The sequence below is a fragment of the Phascolarctos cinereus genome, unplaced genomic scaffold (assembly GCF_003287225.1).
Source record: "Phascolarctos cinereus isolate Bilbo 61053 unplaced genomic scaffold, phaCin_HiC Scaffold_5;HRSCAF=322, whole genome shotgun sequence".
NCBI lineage: Eukaryota > Metazoa > Chordata > Mammalia > Diprotodontia > Phascolarctidae > Phascolarctos > Phascolarctos cinereus.
Window position 1 is genome coordinate 213706042 of NW_027555958.1, and position 22161 is coordinate 213728202.

The 22161-nt window shown below is 35.4% G+C and overlaps 1 protein-coding gene across 1 annotated transcript in view; it reads right to left on the reverse strand.

The window, feature by feature from the left end:
- Nucleotides 1–18945, reverse strand: part of GFRAL (GDNF family receptor alpha like) — a 28345-nt gene extending 9400 nt beyond the window's left edge. Inside the window, exons 1-4 of the mRNA XM_021000520.1 lie at nt 18759–18945; nt 9645–9797; nt 3449–3505; nt 1968–2298 (exon numbers count right to left, since the gene is read on the reverse strand). Coding sequence (XP_020856179.1) covers nt 1968–2298; nt 3449–3505; nt 9645–9797; nt 18759–18945 — 728 coding nt within the window. The remainder of the gene's footprint in view (nt 1–1967; nt 2299–3448; nt 3506–9644; nt 9798–18758) is intronic.
- Between the last annotated feature and the right edge of the window lie 3216 nt (nt 18946–22161).

The window sequence follows — 22161 nt, forward strand, 5'->3', positions numbered from 1 at the left end:
CCACCTTGGGTATAGACAACCCTTGACTAACAATATGTAGGTGATTTCTCATTCCATCAATTGATCAGAGAATTTCATACATCACAAATGGGGTAGTAATTTATTTAAACATCTTTTATCTTTTAAGATCTAATACAGCATTGTTTCTGTTACTTGCTCGTTAATTTTTGTAGTTTTCTCAACTTGGTTGTATGGAAGTCAAATGATCAAAAGCATTGTAGTCATCTCCCTTGATCCCTACCTCCCATCTCCCAGCTAGGCAGTGAATGGATACAATGTTGGACTTGGAGTCAGGAAGACCTGAGTTCAAATCCAGTCTTATATATTTAAAAGCTGTGTGACCCAGGACAAGTCATTTAACTTCTGTTTGCTCCAGTTTTCTCACCTGTTAAAATGGGGATAATACTGGCACCTACCTTTGAGGGTTATTATGAGAATCAAATAGGATAATAATTGTAAAACTCTTTGCAAACTTTAAAGCATTATATAAATGTGTCTTCTTCTTCTTCTTGTTTTCACACTGGTAGTTCAATTGCATTGATTGTAAAATTTAGAACTAAAAAAGGACCTGAAAAATGATTTAATCCAACTCTTTCATTTTTCAGCAAAGACATAGAATACTAGGGCAACAGATTTAGAGTTCAAAGGACTCAATTTAATTCAATCAATTAACAATCATTTCTTTAGTGCCTACTATGTTATAGGTATACCATGATAGGTGGTGGGTATACAGAAATAACAATGAAACACTACCAGTTCTCAAGGAGTTTACAATTCGCTGGTCAAGATGGCATGTGTGTGTGTGTGTGTGTGTGTGTGTGTGTACATATATATTCATATAAAGCATATGAAAAATGAGTACAAGATTATTTTGGAAGGGGCAACAGCCCCTTGGATCATCAACAATGATTTCTGTAAGAGCATATTAGCTAAGTTTTGAATGAGTCTGGGTATTCTAGGAGGTAGAGATGAGGAATTCTATGAATGGAGGACAGCTTGTGAATGTCACATATGAGGAATAGCAGGAAAACAATTTGACTAAAGCATATGCATGAAAGGAGCAATGCATAGTAGGACTGGAAAGGTAGCTGGACACTAAATTGCTAGGAACAGAACGTGTAACATTAATAATACTAGTTGTTAGTTACTGTCATCTTTCTGCATGTTAAATTTCATTTTGCATAACATTATGTATCTATATTTGAATATATAAATAAATCCATGCATGTACATATATATATGTTATATGTACATCATACATTTATGTATTATATATACATACACCTCATATACATTTGTATAATATATACATATACACACATATGGGGCAGCTAGGTGGTGCAATGGATAGAGAGCCATGTCTGAAGTCAGAAAGGTTCATCTTCACGAGTTCAAATCTGCCTCAGACTCTTACTAGCTAAACCACCCCAGGCAAATCACTTACCACTGTTTGCTTTGATTGCTTCATCTGTAAAATGAGCTGGAGAAGGAAATGGTGTATTTGCCAAGAAAACACCAAATGGGGTCATGAACAGTTGGACGTGACTGAAAAAGTGATTGAACAATAATACATGCTTACATACATATATGCATTTGTATATGTGTATAAAATACCTAAAATAATGTTTGTATTTCAGTGTGTGTATATCTGCACATACATACATATAGAGATATATAGATATACATATGTATATGTATGCATATATTGTGTGTATATATCTCCATATATACATACATGCATATATGTGTGTGCATATTTATACGTATGGATGGAATACCTATAAATTATTTATATGGATTCAGATTTTCCATAAAATTAGTCTAGTCATACTGTTATGGCATTTTTGTTTGTTTGTTTTTGTCTTTTGTTAAGAAGTACCATGACTGGGTTAACCAGGTCAAGTGTTAAGCCTGAACAGTAACGAGTATCAAAAATAAGAAAATTAGGAAGATATGCTTTTAGTTACCTGCATATTTCATCATCTTGGCAGCTGTGAATTACATCAAGGCATGATGGGGGTGGAACTACTTTCGCAGCACACAAGTTGCTGTGAAGAATATCTTTGGACTTCTGACAAGGTATATCGGCTGGAGCACAGTCACACAAAGCCAACATCTGGCCAATGTTAAAAGGCGTGTTTTGAAAGAAGAAGCGGATGGCTGCTTGGCACTGTGTCAGATTGCATGGCCTTCCGGTTGTTGAACAAGCCTTAAGGTACAGAGCCAACTGTTTGTTACATATTACATCTCCAACACAAACCTGTGCTGCTTCCAAACAGGACCAGGTCCCTTGGAATCCTAAAAGCAGAAATATGTTCAGATTGCAGGAAAATAAATAGGTATCTACACATGGAACACCTAGAAAATACTGTGAGAAGACTAGAATTGAAATAGTGGTACATTACTAATCTACTGGGTTTCAGCAACTGCTACTGTACTTTAGAGAAAGCAATAATTTGCTGTGAGAGGCAGCATGGCATAGCAGAGAAAGGGCCAGCTTTGAAGCCAGGAAGACCTAGGTTCTAGTTCTGCCTCAAATACATAATAGCTGTGTGACCAAGGGTGAGATGCTTAACCTCTCAATGTTTCAGACAACTCTTTAAGGTTCTACATTGAAGAGAGCATACTAGTACAGGGAGTTTCCATGCTGGGAAATTTACAAAGCGTTGAAATCAGATATTTACAATGACAACAATAACAGCAATAAGGATTTAATGAGAAGCGAGGAATGAATGATTTTAATATTTATTTCTTGTTTGCTTTGCTTTTTGAAAGATAACAGAGGAGAGGAGCAAGAATAGTTCTGGATTCCATGAAACATCCCAGAACATAAATTTCTCAGATGAATGATAAAGGACAAGGAGCTACTACATTGTCTGTTCATGATATAATGATAATGACAATAATACTAAATTGGACTTTTATGTTTGCAAAATATTTTACATATATATATTATTTCATTGCTCACATTAGGATCATAGGATCACAAAATCTGGTCCTGGAAGGGGACTCCAAAACCTTCTAATCCAATACTCTCATTTTATAGCTAAAGGGAGATTAAGAGATTCATTCAATGTCACATGAGTCACAAATCTCAGAACAATTATTGGAATCCAGGTCCTTTGAATCCAATTTCAAAACTTGTCCCACTCTACCATAGAGGTATCATTTCAATTTACTGATGAGGGAACTGAGGTTCTTAGAATAACTTAGAATAATAAGTATGGAAAGTTAATTAATTTGCATATGTGTTCTTAAAAATATATTTTGATATTATATGTATTTGATATTATATGATATAATATACATGTATGCACAGAGAAAGGGAAAAATAAGTATATATTTAAATCATGTTTAAAATGTGTTTGTTGATGATATTGTTTACAATAATAAAAATATTGAATAGCTACAGAATGTGTTCTTCAATGTTAACTCTCGTAATGCTTACCATGGTGAGGAAGAGCAGTTTCATCCCACTGCAGTTTAATAGGCTGATTAATATAATCTAGAAGGAAAGAAACAAAATTAGTATTGAAAATTTCTCTACATGTAACCAGTACATATGAGCCAGGATTATTAACACAGACCCTTTAAAATAGTTAACAATTAGCAAAAGTGGCAACGCCATACAAATCCGGAATGAGATTTGAACAAAGAATTGGGCAAAACAAACAACTTTGGACTATTGTTCAAGTCAGTTCACCATCCTTGTCTATTAAACATAGGAACAAACAGTGACTAAGTCTTGTATTTTGACATAAACAATGGCTTAGCTGCCTTTTCTGAACCAAATTAACCTTCCCTTTAAGGTTTATATTCTCTTGAAGTGTAATTTAGAAAATATTGCCTTCTGAAATTAATTTAAAAAGAGGTCTAGGCATTGAAGTAATGATATCTTAGAATCTTAGAGGTGAGAAGGGCTTTTGAGATAATTTAGTCCAATCTCTCTCACAATGTGATCACTTCCTCTACAATATTCCCCTCAAGGTGGCAGCATGTTGTAGGGAAAATAGCATTAGATTTAAAATCAAAGGACTATGGCTCTAGTTTATCATCATGGCTGTTGTCGTCATTATCATCAGCATCAGGATGTAATTATTGTTATTGTTATTATTATTATCCTGCCTCTGCTGCACAGGTACTATGTTACCTTGGGCAAGTCACTTTACCTCTCCGGCCAGTTTCCTCATTTGTAAAATGAAAGGGTAATACTAATTGATCTCCAGAATGCTATCTTGTTGTAAATTCTATGCAATGTACTTCCAGTGATGAGGACCTCATTATCTCATAAAATAATCCATTCCATTTTTGAACAGCGAAAACTAGTGGAAAGCTCGAGTTGAAATCTGACTCCCTTATATTGAGCTAAAATCTTCCAGTCATTATTACTAGTTATGTCCTCAAGAGCTTAAAACTTGCCTAATCCCTCTTCCACATATTTGGCTAACTGCCACATGTTTGAAGATAGCTATCTATCATGTGTTCCATTAGTTTTCTCTTCTCCCCAGATTTCCCAACTGTTACCTATGTAACTTATTTTCAAGACTTCCTAGTATCTTGTCTACCTTTAGCTGAAAATTCTGTAGTTTCTTTTTTCCCCCTTTTCTGAGTTTTCTTTTTAATTCATGTGATAAGAATCATTTGCATAACATAGAATAACAAAAAGAGATGATTGCACATGAAATTGCAATTCTATTATATACAACTTGCTATTCCTTTTCAATACATAATGAAGTTATCATGTAAATTTCACCCCCTCCCTTTTCCTCTCCCATAATCATTTTCAAGTGTGATTCCCAGAAGTGGAAACAACAGTTCATATTTGGTCTGAGCTTTTTTGATTTGCTCAGCAATTCAATACAGTCCAAGATTACATTGGATGTTATGTTGACTCTATCATTTTTATTCTTATTTAACTTAATGTTAACTCAAATTCACATTCCCCCCCCCTTCCCTAAAGGTAATGTCAAGCTAGGTATCCTTCATCCTGATTGTATGCAATGGATAGTTTGAACTGAAATAGACAATTTTGCATTTTTGCCTGTTAAAATTAATTTGTACTTTTTAAGAAGCCCACTTTTCCAAATGATTAAGATTTTTCTATCAATATGACTTGGAATTTTAAAGCTATTGCTCTTTCTTCTTTGTTTTCCTAACTTTCTATATGATCCTTCTCAATCTTCTTTCCTGGGTCATCAATCATATCACACTCAAGCTTCTGTCCTGGGGTCTCTTCTTTCTGGACACTCACTCTTGGTTTTTTTTGTTTTTGTTTTTGTTTTTTTACTTCATTAGCTCCCATAAGTTTAAATATCATTTCTAGGCAGATGATTCCCAAGTCTTTGAAAAATTTAAAGCCCTATATTAACACCATCATCATCATCACTGTCCCAAACTGCTTATCATAACATTTTCAACTTGGTGTGTTCTAGGCATCTCAAATTCAACAAGTCTAAACAGAACTCATCAAAATTTTCCAAGGCCACTATTTTTCAGAATTCTTCTTTTGAGAATGCCACCATCCTTCCAGTCACCTAGGTTTGTCACCTCAGAGTCATTCTCTTCATTCATGCTTTATTTGTTCATACTCTTCTCTCTCACACCATATATCCAATCACTTTGCAAGTCTCATTGTCTCTACCTCTGACATCTTTCACATCAAACCTCTTCCTGGCACATAGTAAATGCTTAATAAATGTATGGACTGACTAGCTTTCAGGATTCCTTGTTTCTTTTGAAGCTCAGCTCAAGCATAACTTTTATACTTCTCAATCCACATAGTTGCTAGCTTCATATTTTCCAGTATATATGTATTTACTGTGTGTACATGAATATTTTGTGTCAATCAATAAAATAAACATTTTTTTTAAGGAAGGGAGTGTTTTATTTTTTTTCTTCTTTTGGTTCTTAGCTTCTAGTACAGTGTGTGACCCATAGCAGTCATTTAATGTTTGTTGAATGAATGAATTTAATTAATATAACAGTGTAACAATATAATAGCAAAAAGGGAAGGTAGAGTCCTAAGATAAAGGAACATTAATAATGTTTTAATGCATACAGAGAGAATTGGAACCTAAATTTTCTAGCTCTGTGCTTCAGGTACCTCTAAAACAGAGGTTCTTAAGCAGAAGTCTATCGATGGATTTGGAGGTATCCAGATGATGTAGTGAATGGAACTCTGGAGTCAGGAAAACCTGAGTTTAAGCTTAGCCTTAGACACTTACTAGCTGTGTGATCCTGGGTAAGTCATTTAACACTGTTTGCCTCAGTTTTCTCATCTGTAAAATGATCTGGACAAGGAAATGGAAAGTCCCAAATGGGGTCACAAAATCAGACATGCCTAACATGACTGAACAACAACTAAATAGAACGATTTCAGGCTGACCATGAACTTGAATATAAAAAATGGTATCTTTATTTTCATTAATTTAAACAAAAATTTAGCATTTCTCCAAATATAAATTCAAAAAATAAATACTCTAAGAAAAGATCTCTCTCTCTGTCTCTCTCTGTTTCTCTCTCTCTCTCTCTCTCTCTCTCTCTCTCTCTCTTTACACACACACACACACACACACACACACACACACACACACACACACACACACACGATTAAGGACCCATGCTCTGAAATGGTAGAGTGCTTACACGTATTTCTCTTGAAAGCTTTTTAATAAATACTAACCTGTATTCATGTCCTCCTGAATATATTTATCTTCATATTCTTCACTAAAGACTGTCACATGGCTTTCTTGAGTATGCTGTAAACAAGGACTTTCAAATATATTCTTCCAAATTTGAATACAGTCTTCATTCAATGGCTCCAGACAGTTGCAATCCCACAGCACACTTTCCTTTAGCTTTTCCCTTAATGTGATGCACAGGTGTCCTGCTGCATCATCACTGCTGCAACTTTCTATCCTTGAACCACATGCTTCTTTAAAATTCTTATAGATGATGAAGCAATGTTCTGATGCTTGACAAGCCTGCATGGCCACACTGCAGTCATTGTCTGCATCACTCCCTTGCAATCTCCCTTCTGACATAGTCCACTGGATGACATCTGATTGAATAACTTGGACTGAGGGAAGCTCTGAATGCTCTGTGAAAAAGAATACATGGATATGAATCAATTAATCAATAAACATTTATTAAGCACCTACTAGCTGCCAGGCAACTGGACATTAAGATAACCTATGTTTCTGACCTCTGCAACATCATTGCCTGATTTTGCTTAAACTTATCCACATATTTAGGTTTTGACTTTTTGTAATATTTAACTTGAAAGCCTGCTGGTAAGTAAACATGTCTAATTCTTATGTTTTGTTCAATAGAACTTTTAGGGGATAGGATTAAATCTGTGATTTTATTGGCACAGGGAACTACCTGCAAGGAAACTCCCTCTACCAATGAAGGTCAGCACCTCTTCAACGTAGAGTCTTAGACAGTTGTCTATGCGTGGTTGTCAGTCACATTGCCAATATATTCTCCAGAATTTCTGACTTTGAGATTAGCCGTCTCTCACCTACATTCTCTGGTTTTTCTTTTCAATTTTTTATCTCAGTGCTTCGCACAATTCTTTGCACAAGGTAAATAATTAAGTGCTTTATTACTCATTCATTCATTCATTAATTCCACCTTAACATTTTATATGTTAAACAATTGGTTTTTCTTCTCTTGTTTAAAACTCTGAAATTTTCTCTCTACAGAGACACATACCCTCAAGTGATGTGGCCAAAGCCAGTTTGATTTTTTTTCAATACCTTAAGCAGAGCAGACAAATAATAGCACCAAACTAAAGAGCCCAAAGTTACACAAAAATCAAAGCATATGTACTATTTCATTACTCAAGATTATGCAAGACTTTGGTGAGAAGTTGTTCATCATTTCATATAATGAAAGGTAATAGCAGGGTTCCATTTTGGAGGAAAATTGAAGGCCAAATAAGACTTCTTGATAAGTAAGAAGGGCAGAAGTAAACGTCTTATAACCCTCTTCTTCATTTGTGTAATAATTACATAAGATCATCTTAGGTTTCTATGTCAGAAACATTAATCTAAATAATTTGAGCCCTTCTGCCAGTTGTCAAGATGTAATCCCATATCTGTGGAAGAAAATTTGGGGTGCAACTACATCTGAATACAAATGGATCTAGTGGGAGATTTTCAATGATTTTTTAAAATATAATTGAATTCAGCTTACTTCTTTGGTTTTAATGCTTAGTTTAAAAAAAAGTATAGATTCAGACTTGAATTATAGTAGTCATAACCACAGAAGAGATCAATCTATCATGAGCCATAGTGGGCATACTAAAGATAGCATAAGCATTGTAATCTAGGAAATGGTTTTAGGAAACTACTCCCAATGATACCTCTTCTCACCAGCCTGTCCACATATTCATTCAAACAACAGAATTATAAACCATCAGCAAGGTACAAAGTATTCATTTTTGGCAAAAAAGTGGGTGAGGTCTCAGTTTCAGTCCTGCCATTGTTTATTTATCTAATTATGCAAGATATTTTTGAAAGAAACAATGTACTTTGAGCAAATGCATCCATGATTAAAGATTATAAAGATATATGTCATGTTAAATTATTGATTCAGTCCTTTTGCAACACAATTTCCCTAAATGTTTTTGTACAAGTATGTTATCTATAACTCAGAATGCATTTCAGCAAAATTTGATATATGAAATGTATGGGAAGTTACAGAGTATGTAATTGGGCTGAATAAGTTACCTTTACAGCTGATTCAGTTAGCTAAGTAGCTCAGTGGATAGAGTACTGGACCTGGAGTCAGGAAGACCTGAGTTCAGATCTTTCTGATGAGGATGGGATCTAGATGCCAAAAAAGGAAAAACCCTAGACTTTCCCACAAGGCCAAATCTCTGGAGTTTCCTGAGGCTGTAATCCTATCAATTGGCCTTTCATTGTGGCTTTGCCCAATCTCCCAACTCTCTGTTATCCTTAACCTAGCCTAATTCTCCGTTGTCTTACCTCCTTGTGGCCCCTGGCCACTTCTCACCCTTAATCCTATGTAGGTTCCATTCTCTCTTGGGCACATGATCCAGGTCCCTGGCATTCTATTACTTCACAGTCCCTGCAGACTACTTGTCCACTCCTAAATCCCTCCCACAGTCTTTCTGTATATAAGGTCCGTCTTGTCTGTATTAAAGTGCTCAGATTCTCAGCCCCTGCTCAGATTTTTACAATTTAGCCAATAGCTCACAAATGCTCAGATTTCTTGAGAGTCTGGCTAATACAGCAGATCTTTAATAATTGTGTTTGGCTGAAAGAAGGTTTGGTTCAAATTCTCTTGGAGAAGATCTGTGTGTCGTGATCTCGGGGTCCCAACACCCCTAAACCTCTAGACCTTATCATGTCCACAGACACTCCCTAGTAGTGTGACCCTGGGCAAGTCGTTTGACCCCTATTTGCCTTAATCCACTGCAGAAGGAAATAGCAAAGCACTCTAATATCTTTGCCAAGATCATGAAGAGTTGGACCCAACTGAAAAATAACAACTCATTCAAACATCCACACATTTAGGAAATCAATAATGTTAATTAGGTAGAGTCTATTCTGTGATTGGTAAGAATCTATGTTTTTCTTCTGAACATTTTCTGTATTTGAGAATCTTCTTATTACCTGTTTTACTGGTACATTGTCTCCCAAGCAACCTGTTAACACTGCAATAAATATCTTCAGTACAGAGACATTTTTTAAATTTGGGATATTGATCCTCCAGGGACTGGATGCTTAAGTTGCAGCTTAAAGAATCTTTCATCTTGCAGTCATTACCTAAATTTTATAGACAAATATATAACATTGTATGCATTAATTTGAATTTAATGACTTGATTTCTCAAAATAATTATATATATATATATATATATATATATATATATATATATATATAATATAAACATATTTTGTTAAAATCTATCAATTTAGCAATACCAAACTTTCACAACTTGGTGAGTCAAGTAGAAGTTCTGCAGGATCATTATCTATCTATCTATCTATCTATCTATCTATCTATCTATCTATCTATCTATCTGTAGTTTAAGCACAAAACCTCATTTTACTTATGTTTTAATATAGAATGGAAACTGTATCTGTATGAGTTCATTAGTACAGGGAATTTTCCCATTTGTGTTCATAGTTGTGTTTCAAGGGAATAAAGTTTTAGCATATTATAAATTGTGATTATAATGAAATAGTGTTTCATTAAATTTCTTTATGGTCATATTGTAGATGGAAAATAGCAGAATCTTCTTTTACAAAGTGATATATTGTTTGAATCCCTATAAGAGACTTAGGAAATTGGCATTAAATTATTTTCAACACCAGCATAATAATAAATACATAGTGTTTTTAAGTTTAAAATATAAAGCATTTTTAAAATATGATCTCATTCAATACAACAACTTTGAGAAATATGTTATTATTACCCTTCCTCATTTATAAATGAGGAAATTGAGACAGATAGCCATCAGTTGGCCCAGGGTCACACAGCTAATAAGTGGCTGATGAAGGTTTTGAACTTGTCTTTATAACATCAAATCTAGTTCTCTATTACATGACCTCTTTGCCTAACAACTTAGCTGCGTGTCCCTGGACAATTCACTAAGTCTTTCAGTGCTCTTTGAAACTCTATATAAACTATAGTTTCAGAAAAGGTGGCAACCTAAATGGTAGGAGGATTTTCCTCATTCAGTCCTGTCCCTATAATAATTAAATCACAGGTCTAATTCTTATTCATATCTCTATTTTATCAACTGGCCTGTTTGTGCAATTTTTAATCTTGAAAGGGGAAACAAAATAACTCCTCTGATGCTTTTAGCAAAAGACACTTGACACACTTGAGTACATTTCTGCTTATAGACTGATAAAGAGATAATTATAAGAATATAATTAGTAAAAAGCTGGAAATTACTTCTTTTGGTACAGAGGAAAGCATGCTGTTTGGGGTCAGAAGATTTAGGCTTAAATCGTGGTTTTAACAGTTACTTAGTCATTTAACATATTTGGGCTTCAAGTTTCCTTATCCAAAAAAATGAGGGAATTGGAGTGGATGACCTCTAAAATCCCTTCAAGATCTGCCTATGATCCTATGATTAGGAGATCTTATGAAAATATCTCATAAATAATGACACACAAAACGTCAAGTGGTAGTACTGACAAAACTTTGAAGTTGTCATCATATAATATTCAAAATTATTTTTTCCTCAAAGAAAACAAAGTAACTTTATTTTTAATGCTTTATATTTTCTTCTTAACTCATCAAGTGACTGCAAGAATTTTATATAAATGCTCTATTTCAGTTTCTGAAGTGAAAGTTGGAATAGTTGCAGTAGATGGAAGTAGTTGGAATAGATGATCATCATGATTGCTTCCAACTAGGATTCTGTTGCAGGAGTTGAGAGGGCATGGGTTTTGACATGTCTGTCCAGATACAGAGTGGAGGGTTATTTTTCTTTGTTTCACCTCACACTCATACGTACATGCTTGCACGTTCACATATACACACATCAATCCCCTAGGACAAGGATGGATGATAGAGAAAATGAGGATAATTACAAAATACATTTAAATATTGCTTGGGCAGGTAGGTGATGCAGTGGCTAGAGCACAGGGCCTGGAGTCAGGAAAACCTGAGTTCAAATCTGGCCTCTGACACTCACTAGCTGTGTGACCCTGGACAAATCACTTAACTCTGGTTGCCTCAGTTTCCTCATCTATAAAATGAGCTGGAAAAGGAAATGGCAAACCACTCCAGTATCTTTGCCAAGAAAACCCCAAATGGGGTTGCATAGAGTGGGATAAGACTTAAACAACTGAACAACAGATATTACTTTAATGTCTTCAAAAGTTTTTTTTTCTACATTATCTTATTTTAGCCTTACAACAACCCTATGGAGTAGGTATTATAGATCTTATTATTCTCATTTTATAGTTGAGGAAACTCAGGGAGACAGAAACTAAAGGTTTTGCTCATGATTATATAGCAGGTATCTGAGGAAGGATGCTATTACTTTATATCTAACACCCATTCCATTAAACCAGCTTTTGTATTAGTATCCACATAGATGTGGTTGCTGTCTCTTCATCCAGCTAGTCCCCAACTGTTGGGTAGTTGCAAGGACATATGAATCTTTGAAATATGTGAGCCATTAGATGTAGTAACTACAGAATTCATGTATGATATTCAAGAAGGTTCATGTTAGAAAGGGGAAAGTATTTATTTTTTCTGTTTTCCTTAAAAACACTTGTTTGGACTGGGGATGGGAAGATTTGAGGGTTGGGTAACAAGTCTACATAAGTCATATGTCATGAAGGAACAAGAAGTTGTGCTGCTTCATATTTCTAAACTATCATAATATTCATGATGTGTTTGGGCAAAATATCTTAAGTGTGGAGTTTTTTTTTTCAAACTTTCATTTTTTTCAAATATAAATATTTCTGGTTCATCTTTATATGCCCCAGATGGCCAGTCTTCTATGACAGGGTCAATTTATTATATTGCTTTATCCATGAGCTTAGCCTCACTTTTCTACTGTCTCAGTGATTGTATAAATGTATTTATTCAGCTGCCGGACTGGGAAAAAAAAGCAGAGGATAGCTTATACAACTATTGTTATTTCTTTAATGATTATCATCTGATCTTCTCTGTTCCAGCAAGCAGTGTGGAAAGGATGACTAGCTAAAAACATATATTCCAATATAATACTATTTGATTCAAGTCAAATATCACTGAGCAAATGACAATGATGAAACATCATAAAGAAGTATGAAATCCATAGGTACCATAGTTTTGATTCCTGAAAATATCATTTTGAAAATGTGATACCATTTCAACGTATAACCCTAAAGTGAAGCACTTCTATGTCTGAAAATCAGTTGATGTATTACCAAGATATAGATATATATGGTTATCACATTATTTTGTTATAGCATTACATTTCATAGTTCTCTGTTTTCTTTTTGCAAATATAAATAAGGCAATGTATGTCTCTTCACACAAATACATGCATTTCTGGAAAAAAAAAGATCAGTGTAAAATGGATAAGGCTAGAGATTGAATCTGTTTCTGCATATATATGGATGGAAAACTCCCCCCTACCAATGAAAATGTATCCTTCTCTTCAATTTATATTCTTAGAGAATTTTCTGGAGCAGTTTGGTTAAACTCAAATAGACACAGGACCAATAATCCATACATAAGGGTCTCTGAGGAATGCATATTGATGATTTTAAATTATAATATTACCTGTTTTTATTGTATTTTATTTATTTTGTTAATTATGTCCCAACTGCATTTTAATTTGCTTTGGGCCATGTGGAAGTATTGTGGAGACTCCCATTGCCCTGCCTCAGTATGTCTGACACTTCTGTCCTAGAGCAATAAGAGATTAAATGCCCAGGGCAGGACTTGAATTCAGGTCTTTCTGGTTTCAAGGTTAAATCTTCCACAGTTGGCCTCATTTTTAAATTCAAAAGGAGAACTTTCTAACTAGTCACTGCAGTCAGATACATTTGTAATGTAAATTACATCTCTTACATTTTCTGATTATCAAGTTCAGAATTTTAAATCAATCAAACAAGAGATAAGAGTCAGTTTATCATAGTGGATTAAGAAGTAGTCAGAATCTGTTAGGGATCACTGGGTTCAAGTGTGGCTTCTGACATATACTAATAAAGTAATCTTGAGTAAGTCACTCTCAGAGTACCAACATTCTGTAAGGGAAGAAGGGGCTGACCTATATCAGTAGAAAGATCTCCCTTATCCTGAAATTCTCTGTAACAAAGAAATCACAGATCCAATAATGATTCACATATAAACAAGAGTGATTAAGGGCTTGGGAAATAATATAAACTACGTTATATTCATCACTTTGTTAGAACACTAGATTTTGATCCATGGGGAAGTCAATTTATCTTACTGACCTCAGTTTTCGCATCTGGAAAATGGAAAATTGGACAACTGCATAGGATCATATATTTTGAAGAGGAAGAAACTGCAGAGAACTTCAATTCCAACCTCCTTGTTTTTTCAGATGAGGAAATAGAGAGCCAGTGAGAGAAAATGATTTGTACGAGGTTACATGGGTAGTAAGCATTATATGAAGGATTTATTCTCATGTTCTTAGACTCCAGTGCCTGCCTAGATGAAATCTTAAGTTACCTTCCAGATCTAGTTGCTGCCTGTAGCTACTGTGACGATATTTTGTTTTGAAAGGAGGGCACCTGAATTTATTAATCCATCAGTAATAAAATGAGCTTGCAACTTGATCATGAATTTAAAGAAAAAATACTTGAAAAAATGTTAAATCTCATCTATATACATGCATGTATGTACATATACATGTATTTGCTTACATAAGATATTTATTTTTAATTATTTAAATACTGATTATACACACATATGTCAATTTGTTCTTTAGAGGCAGAGAATCTGGGTTTAAATACTTCCTTCGGCCTTACCAATTTGACCTCAGTTAAATCACTGAACCTCCCTCAATCTCAGCTTCTTCTTCAGTAAAAATGAGGGTATAGGATTAAGAGGACTCTTAAGTCGTTTTCAATTTTAAATGGACAGTCCTATACAGGCTTTCTACACGTATGCCTGAGCATTTAGCCTTTCTAGGACTCAATTTTTCAATCTATAAATGAGGGAATTGGCCTCAGAGGTTCCATTCTATTCCTTATTCTAAGACCTTTTATGCACAAGCACTGACAAGCCCTACAAACCTGGGGAGGATTCCAGGGGCTTGGGAGCAGATTGTATGTCTCTCACTAAGGTTCAGCCTAGCTAATTGAAGGAAGCCTCATCAGAGAAAAGTAACTAGAGGGTTATGAATATTTTCAGGCATTTTTAGCCATTTCCTCAATGTTCATAGATCATCTACTAAGGCAAAGGGGGAACTGTGAAATTCAAGCAGAAGGAATAACTAAAATGATGAAATAATGGGTCTTTGAAATAGCATGTGCATATGTGCATACACGTGTGTGCACATGTATATCCATTATAAGGCTGTATTTTATGAGTAATATTATTGCATAGAATTGTTTCTAACAAGTGTAAGTTACTTTATACACTTGGGGATCCCCATAAATTTTATCTTTGGGTCAAAGAAAATCAATTTCAGATCACAAACCCAACTCAGTCCTTTTAGTCAAATTCCTACTGCCTGGGTCAGTGACTGCTTGGGTGTCCCAGGAGAACCCAGTCTTGGCAGAAACAAAAAACAGGACCCCGTCAAAATTCCAGAGTTTCAGTCTAATTGCTCTGCTCATTCCTCTCCCCACCATGTGAGCCCAGGTGCTTTGGAGAATTTGGGAAGGGGCAGAGAGAGGACTTCAATTCTCTCTTTCTCCACTGAAAAATATTTTAACACCCTCTAAGGTATAAACGGAGAGAATTAAGCACTTTTTTTTTTGCAAGGGAAAGTGACTTTACCTAAGGGAGTACTTTGAAACTTTTATATACTTAGTTTCCATCCTATGTGATCATCTTAGTGTCACTAATTTAGCAACATGAAAGGGAGAACAAGAGGCTAGTATGTAGCAATTATAAAATAAATCAGTAAACATTTATGAAGTTCTTTCTATGTGCCAGGCACTGTACTAAACCCTGGAGATACAAAAAGAAGCAAAAGACAGTCCATGCCTTCAATGAGCTCTTATTTTAATGGAGGAGAAAACATGAAAACATATATACAAAGCAAGCCATATAAAGGAAATAATTAAGAGGATAGCACTAGAATTAAGAAGGATTGAAAAAGGCTTCATGTAGAAGATGAGATTTTATTTGGGACTTAAAAGGAGTCAGGGAAGCCAGCAGGTGGAAATGGGGAGGGAGAGAATACCGGTAATGAGGGACAGTCAGAGAAAATGCCCTAAACCAAGAGAGATGGAGTGTCTTGTTTGTGGACTAGCATGGAGCACACTGTCACTAGATCAAAGAATATGTGGTGGGAAGGTATAAGAAGACTGGAAAAGTAGGAAAGGTAGGAAGGAGTTTTGAATACCCAAAACAGTATTTCATATTTGATTCTGAGTGGGGTGGGGGATATGGTGACATGGTTAAATCTGCACTTTAAGAAAAAACATTTTAGAGGCTGAATGGAGGATGCATTGGAGTAGAGAAAGACTTGATTCAGACAGACTCAACTGCTGGCTATTGCAATAGTACAGGTGTGAGGCGTCGAGAGCCTGCGTTAGAGTGGTGGCAGTGTTAGAGGATAAAAGGGGATTTATTTGAGAGATGTTGTAAAGGATAAATTGACAGGCCTTGGAAACGGATTGGTTATGGGCGTAAGAGAGTGAAGAGTCCAGGATGACTTCTAGGTTGATAGTATGAGGGACTGGGAGAATACTGTTGCCTTCTACAGTAATAGTGATAAGTGCTAAGTGGGGGGAGGGTTTAGGGGGAAAGAAAATGAGCTACATTTTCAACATGTTGAGTTTAAGATGTCTGCTGGACATCCAGTTCAAGATATCTGGAAGGTAGTTAGAGATGTGAGATTGGAGGTCAGCTGAGAGGTTGGGGTAGGATAGGGGTAGATTTGAGAATCATGAACATAATAATTAAATTCATGGAAGTGGTTGTGAAGGAGCATAGAGGGAGAAGAGGAGAGGGCCCAGGACAGAACCATGTGGGTCAACTTACTTTAGAGGGTGTGATCTAGAAAAGGGCCCATCACAAGAAATTGAATAAGAGTGGTTAAATAAGTAGAAGGAGAGCCAGAAGGGAGTGATTCCCTGAAAACCAAGAGAGAAGAGATTATGAAGGAGGAAATAATGATGAACAGTGACAAGGGCTGTAGAGAGTTTGATGAGAATGAAGACTGAGAAAAGGTCATTAGATTTGGCAAATAAAAGATAAATTATAATTTTGGAAAGTGCAGTTTCATTTGAATGATAAGTTTGGAAGAAGAGAATGAGAAGTAATAAAGTGGAGGTACCTATTATAGACAGTCTTTTCCAGTAGTCTAACCACAAAGGTTAGAAGAGATATAGAATGATAGTTAGGGGAGATAGGGGGGAAAATTCAAGTGAGAGGTTTTGTTTTATTTTGTTTTTTGAATGGAGAAAATATGGTCTTGTTTGTTGGCTGGAGGAAATGAGCTAGTAGACAAAGAAAGATTGAAAATAAGTGATAAATGGTGGATGACAGAGCTAGGACAATTAGTTGAAGGAGACAGGAAGGAAAGGGGGGCTGGTTGGGCAGGGATAGGGGTTAGCCTGGGTAAGGAGTAAGGCCACTTTATCACATGAGACAGGATTGAAGGAGGAGATTATGGTAGAGGGAATCTGAATGATGTGAGATGAGGAAGAAGGGAAAAGGGAGAATAGTCACAATGAATAGTCACAATTTTTTTCTGTAGGATTGCTTAGCAGTTGGGGGAGGGGGGTGACCTATCCAGTTGAGGCCCAGTTGAGGTTATAAAACATAAATTTTTGGTGGACCCAATTTTAAAAATTTTATAAGAACTCACATTTATATGATGCTTTGTTTACAAAGCTTTTTAGACAACCTTAAGAGGTAAATCATAGAGGTATAATCATCCTCATTTTACATAGGGTGAAACAGATTATGGTACTTGCCAATGGGCACACAATTAGTAAGTCCCTCAACCTAGGGTGCTGGATGCCAAATCTAGTTCTGTTTCTGCCATACCTGCTACCTCTAAACATATTACAAAAAACTCTCCAAAGTTGTGTAACGAGCAAATGTTACATGTAAATTGTCTTGTGAATGTAAACAATTCCAGATATGAGTTATTATTAATTTTCATTTTTTTTAACTTCTTTTATTTTGTTAGTTAAGAAAGAAATAGTTCTGGAGCAAGTTGTTACTTTGCTATTTTGAAATTTTATGTTTAATATTTGTTGGGCTATTTCTTAGGTGGGTAAAATGATTGCATTTTGTAAGTGAACAAAAGGATGTCAACTTGTCATCTTCATTATTACCCTTGCTCATTGTGATTGTTGTTGTTGTAGATGAAGCTGTGCCTAAGGAGATAGAGGGCCAGTTCTAGAGTAAGGGATTTGTTATTGTAGTTCAGTTATTTACAGCTGTGTCCAACTCTTCGAGATTCCCTTTTGGGATTTTCTTGGCAAAGATATTAGAAACGTTTACTATTTCTTTCTCCAGCTTAACTTACAGATGAGGAAACTGAGGCAAGCTGTATTGGATGACTTGCCCAGGATCACACAGCTAGTAAGTGTATGAGGACAGATGTGAACTCATGAAGATGAGTCTTACTAACTCCAGGCCTGGAGTAGGGAATGCCTAGGGTCCAAGTCATGTGTCTGACAGAAATTGACTTTGCAACTGTGACACATCACTGAACTTCTCAATGTTTCACTTAATTCTCTTCCACTACAAATTATAGACTCATTTCTGATCTATGTTGATGGAGGACATTTTTGTATCAGTATCTCCAAAAACCAGTATAATCAAAGCTCTTCTCTTTGTACAATACACACATATATGTAAACACACATATGTATCTATATATGCACATGCATATATATACACACATACCATCTATTTATATAGCATGCATTTGTACCATATATTATTAAATGGATTATATCTAATACACACATATTTAATTACATATAATAGCCAATAGGGCAAAAATAGCAATTTTGGCATCACACATACACACACACACACACACACACACACACACACAAAACCTTCAGAAAAATAAATCATACTAACATACTTTGTAAAGGATTATTTTACCTGAAACATTACAGACGTCTTCAAGGACTGCCCAAAGAAGGTCACATCCATTTGTGCCATTTATACATTGCTCTCTCAAGTGAGTACAATCAGTAATATGGGCTGTAGATTCCTTTTCTAAGCAGAACACTAAAATTTTAAAAGCAAATATTACTGACTCAGTGTCATAGTACATGCATATATGCATTCTGTAGATCCAAGTTTTTCTTACCAAAAAAAAATCTATCTTCTGGAAAGGAAAGTGTGATGAAAGCTTATCATTGGCAACAGCAGATTTATTGTAAAATGTCTATTACTGTTTTAGAAGTAATTGATTTAGGGGGAGGTAGGTGGCACAATGGATAGAGCACCTGCCCTAGTTTCAGGAGGACCTGAGTTCAAATTCAGCCTCAGATACATAACGTTTACTAGCTGTGTGTCTCTGGGCAAGTCACTCAATGCCAATTGCCTCAAAAAAAAAAGAAGTAATTAATTTAGTCACTGTAATAGACTTGATCTTAACAACAGGAGGAAGAGGGAAAGATTAGCCATGCATAGAAATATGACTTTAAAAAAAATCAAAAGCCAATTAGATATATTCTTTTGATTCTTTGTTTTATTTTGGGTAGACAACTTAAACTTACAGGTAAAACAAAAAAAACTGGCACACTGTCAATCAGGATATAGAATACTAAAGAAACACAATGGATTTGCTGCATCTTAATATCATTTGACTATGCTTTAATTGGAAGAGTGTAATTCATATGAAAAGTATTAGAACATTCTACTTAAAATATTTAGTTAGCTGCAGACTCTTTTATCTCAATTTGCAAACACAAAAAAACAAAAATAAAAATAAAAACAAGATGGCAATGAAAGCCATGTAGCTGTCTATTCATTTCTTTATAATGTCTGGCACTCTAGGTATCATCTTCTTTATCACCCTCCCACAGGATTCTCAACTTTGCTCCAGCAATTCTGGGTAGTGGTAAGTGATTTTTCTCCTTGTCTTGTCCTAACTCAGTCCTTTCCATTAATTTTTTTTTTAGCCACTTCCATTCCAGGTTGCCTGAATCCTGCTTATCCTCTTTAACTCTCTTCAATTGAATCACAGACTCTACCCTTGGAAATCTGGGCTCAGAGACGACAATTAGCCAGCCAAGGAGCATTTAAGTGCTTACAATGTGTCAAACTAACAATAAAAATATGCTAACAAGAAAAAAAAAGACAACAGAAAAAGACAAAAAAAAACCCCCAAACAAACAACAACACACATACAATGTCCCCAACCTCAAGAAGATCACATTCAACCATGGGAGACAAAATACAACCATGAGCACACAAGATTTATGCAAAATAGGTGGAAAATAATCTCAGAAGGAAGATAATAGTAGTGGTAGGATGGATAAGGGGTAAAAAGAATGGGAATGTAATTCAGTTGAAAGAGGATAATATTTTAGGCTTGGGAGATAGCCAGGCAAAGACACAGCATCTTAATAAAAAGACCAGCAACATTTTTTTTTAAATCAAATTCTTGGGGTATAAAGGATATATGAGTATTTGAAATGTAGGAAGAGTCTAAGTTATGAAGAGAATTAAATACCAAACATAGAATTTTCATACTTGATTTTGGAGGTGATAGATTGGAGACTATTGAGCAGGGAGTGAGTGATATGTTTAGACTTCAGATTTAGAAAAATCACCTTGGAAACTGATTGGATGATGGGAAGAGATTTGAGGAAGGGAGATAAACTCTTAGGCCATTAAAATAACCTAGACATGAGATAAGAGCCTGCAGTATGGTAGTAGATATGTTAGAGGAGAGATGTGGCATATATGAGAGGTGTTGTGAAGATAGGCATGATAAAACTGGGTAACAAATTGAATATGTGAAGTGAGTATGAGGGAACAATCTAGAATGACACCTGGGTGACAGAGAAAATGGTGATACCCTCAACAGTAATGGGAACATTTGGAAAAGAAGAGAAGAAGAAGAATTAGTTCAGCTTTGGAAATGTTTAGTTTAAGATGTTGATGGGATACACATTTTAAAATATCTGACAAGCAGATGGTAATGTGAAATTGGAGTGCCTAAGAGAGGATAGAACTGGATACATAAAACTGGGAATCATCTCCATCGATATATATGATAATTTCCTTGACTCAAACTATTGAAGTTGATGACATCACCAAGCAAGATAGTATAGAGATAGATTAAGTACAGGATTAGCGAATTTGACTCCATACCTTATTAGTGGGCATGACCTGAATAAGTAATTATGGAAGGAGATTGAAGAGAGTTCAGACAAGAAGAAGGAAAATTGGAAAAGAATGGTATTATTAATTCCTGGAGAGAAAAGAGTACACAGGAGAAAAGTATGATAAACAGTGTCAAATGCTGAAGTTTGATCAAGAAGGTTGAAAATTGAGAAAAGGGCATTAGATTTGGCAGTTAGAAATCATTGGTGGCTTTATAGAGTGAGGTTTCAGTTGATTGATGTGGCTGGAAGCCAGGTATCACTCTATTTGGAACATAAAAAGGAGAGGAAATAGAAACAGTTTTTGCCTTAACTTGCCTGGAACTAGGTCTCTATATTTCTTCCTTACTATTCCAAAACCATACTGCCTGAACTGGGGCCAATCCTCCTTTTCTCCCTTCCCCCACTGGATCTGGAGATTTGCCTTTGAGCTCCTTGTTTTCCAGCTTCTCTTTATGTATCCACCCCCACCCCCCAGTAGAATACAAGCTCCTTGAAGAGAGGGATAATTTTGTTTTCTTCTATTTATATCCTCTGGCACACAGTAAGCATTTGATCGTTTTTAATTAACTATTTAAAAAATCATAATGAGTCAAGTGGAAGAATTCCAGTGTTTAGTGCTGGCCTGGAAGTCTGAAAGGCTTGGGTTCAAGTGCTACTTCTCACAAATACTGGCTTTGTGTTCTTGGGCAAGTCACTTCTAGTGCCCTAGGCTCTTCTCTGGACCCTAATAATGATTTGCCAATCTACTTCAGCAGGTGAAATTCTTATGCTGCGAACTCACAGGTCTAGAACATAATAAGCCTAAATTCTCACTGCCCTACAAAATTCAAATGTTTATAGGATATCACAAATTTTCAAATCCATCACATGATAAGTGACTAGTTCATTTTGCAGTTGAGAGGACATTACTTATTTATTTATTTCTGGATGAGAAATAACTTTTCCTTAAACTCCCATGAAGCAAAACCTCTTGGTTTTTTTACACAGCTCTCCTAATAGCAATGTCTTTTGCTAAGAAAACTACATGTTGAAAGACATATTATTCTTGATAGAAAATCTTCCTATAGGAAAATCTAACAAATGAATTAGAATTGAGAACACAAATTTTCACAATTGTAAAAGAATATGCCAATCAGCTATAATTCCTTATCACTAACAATAAC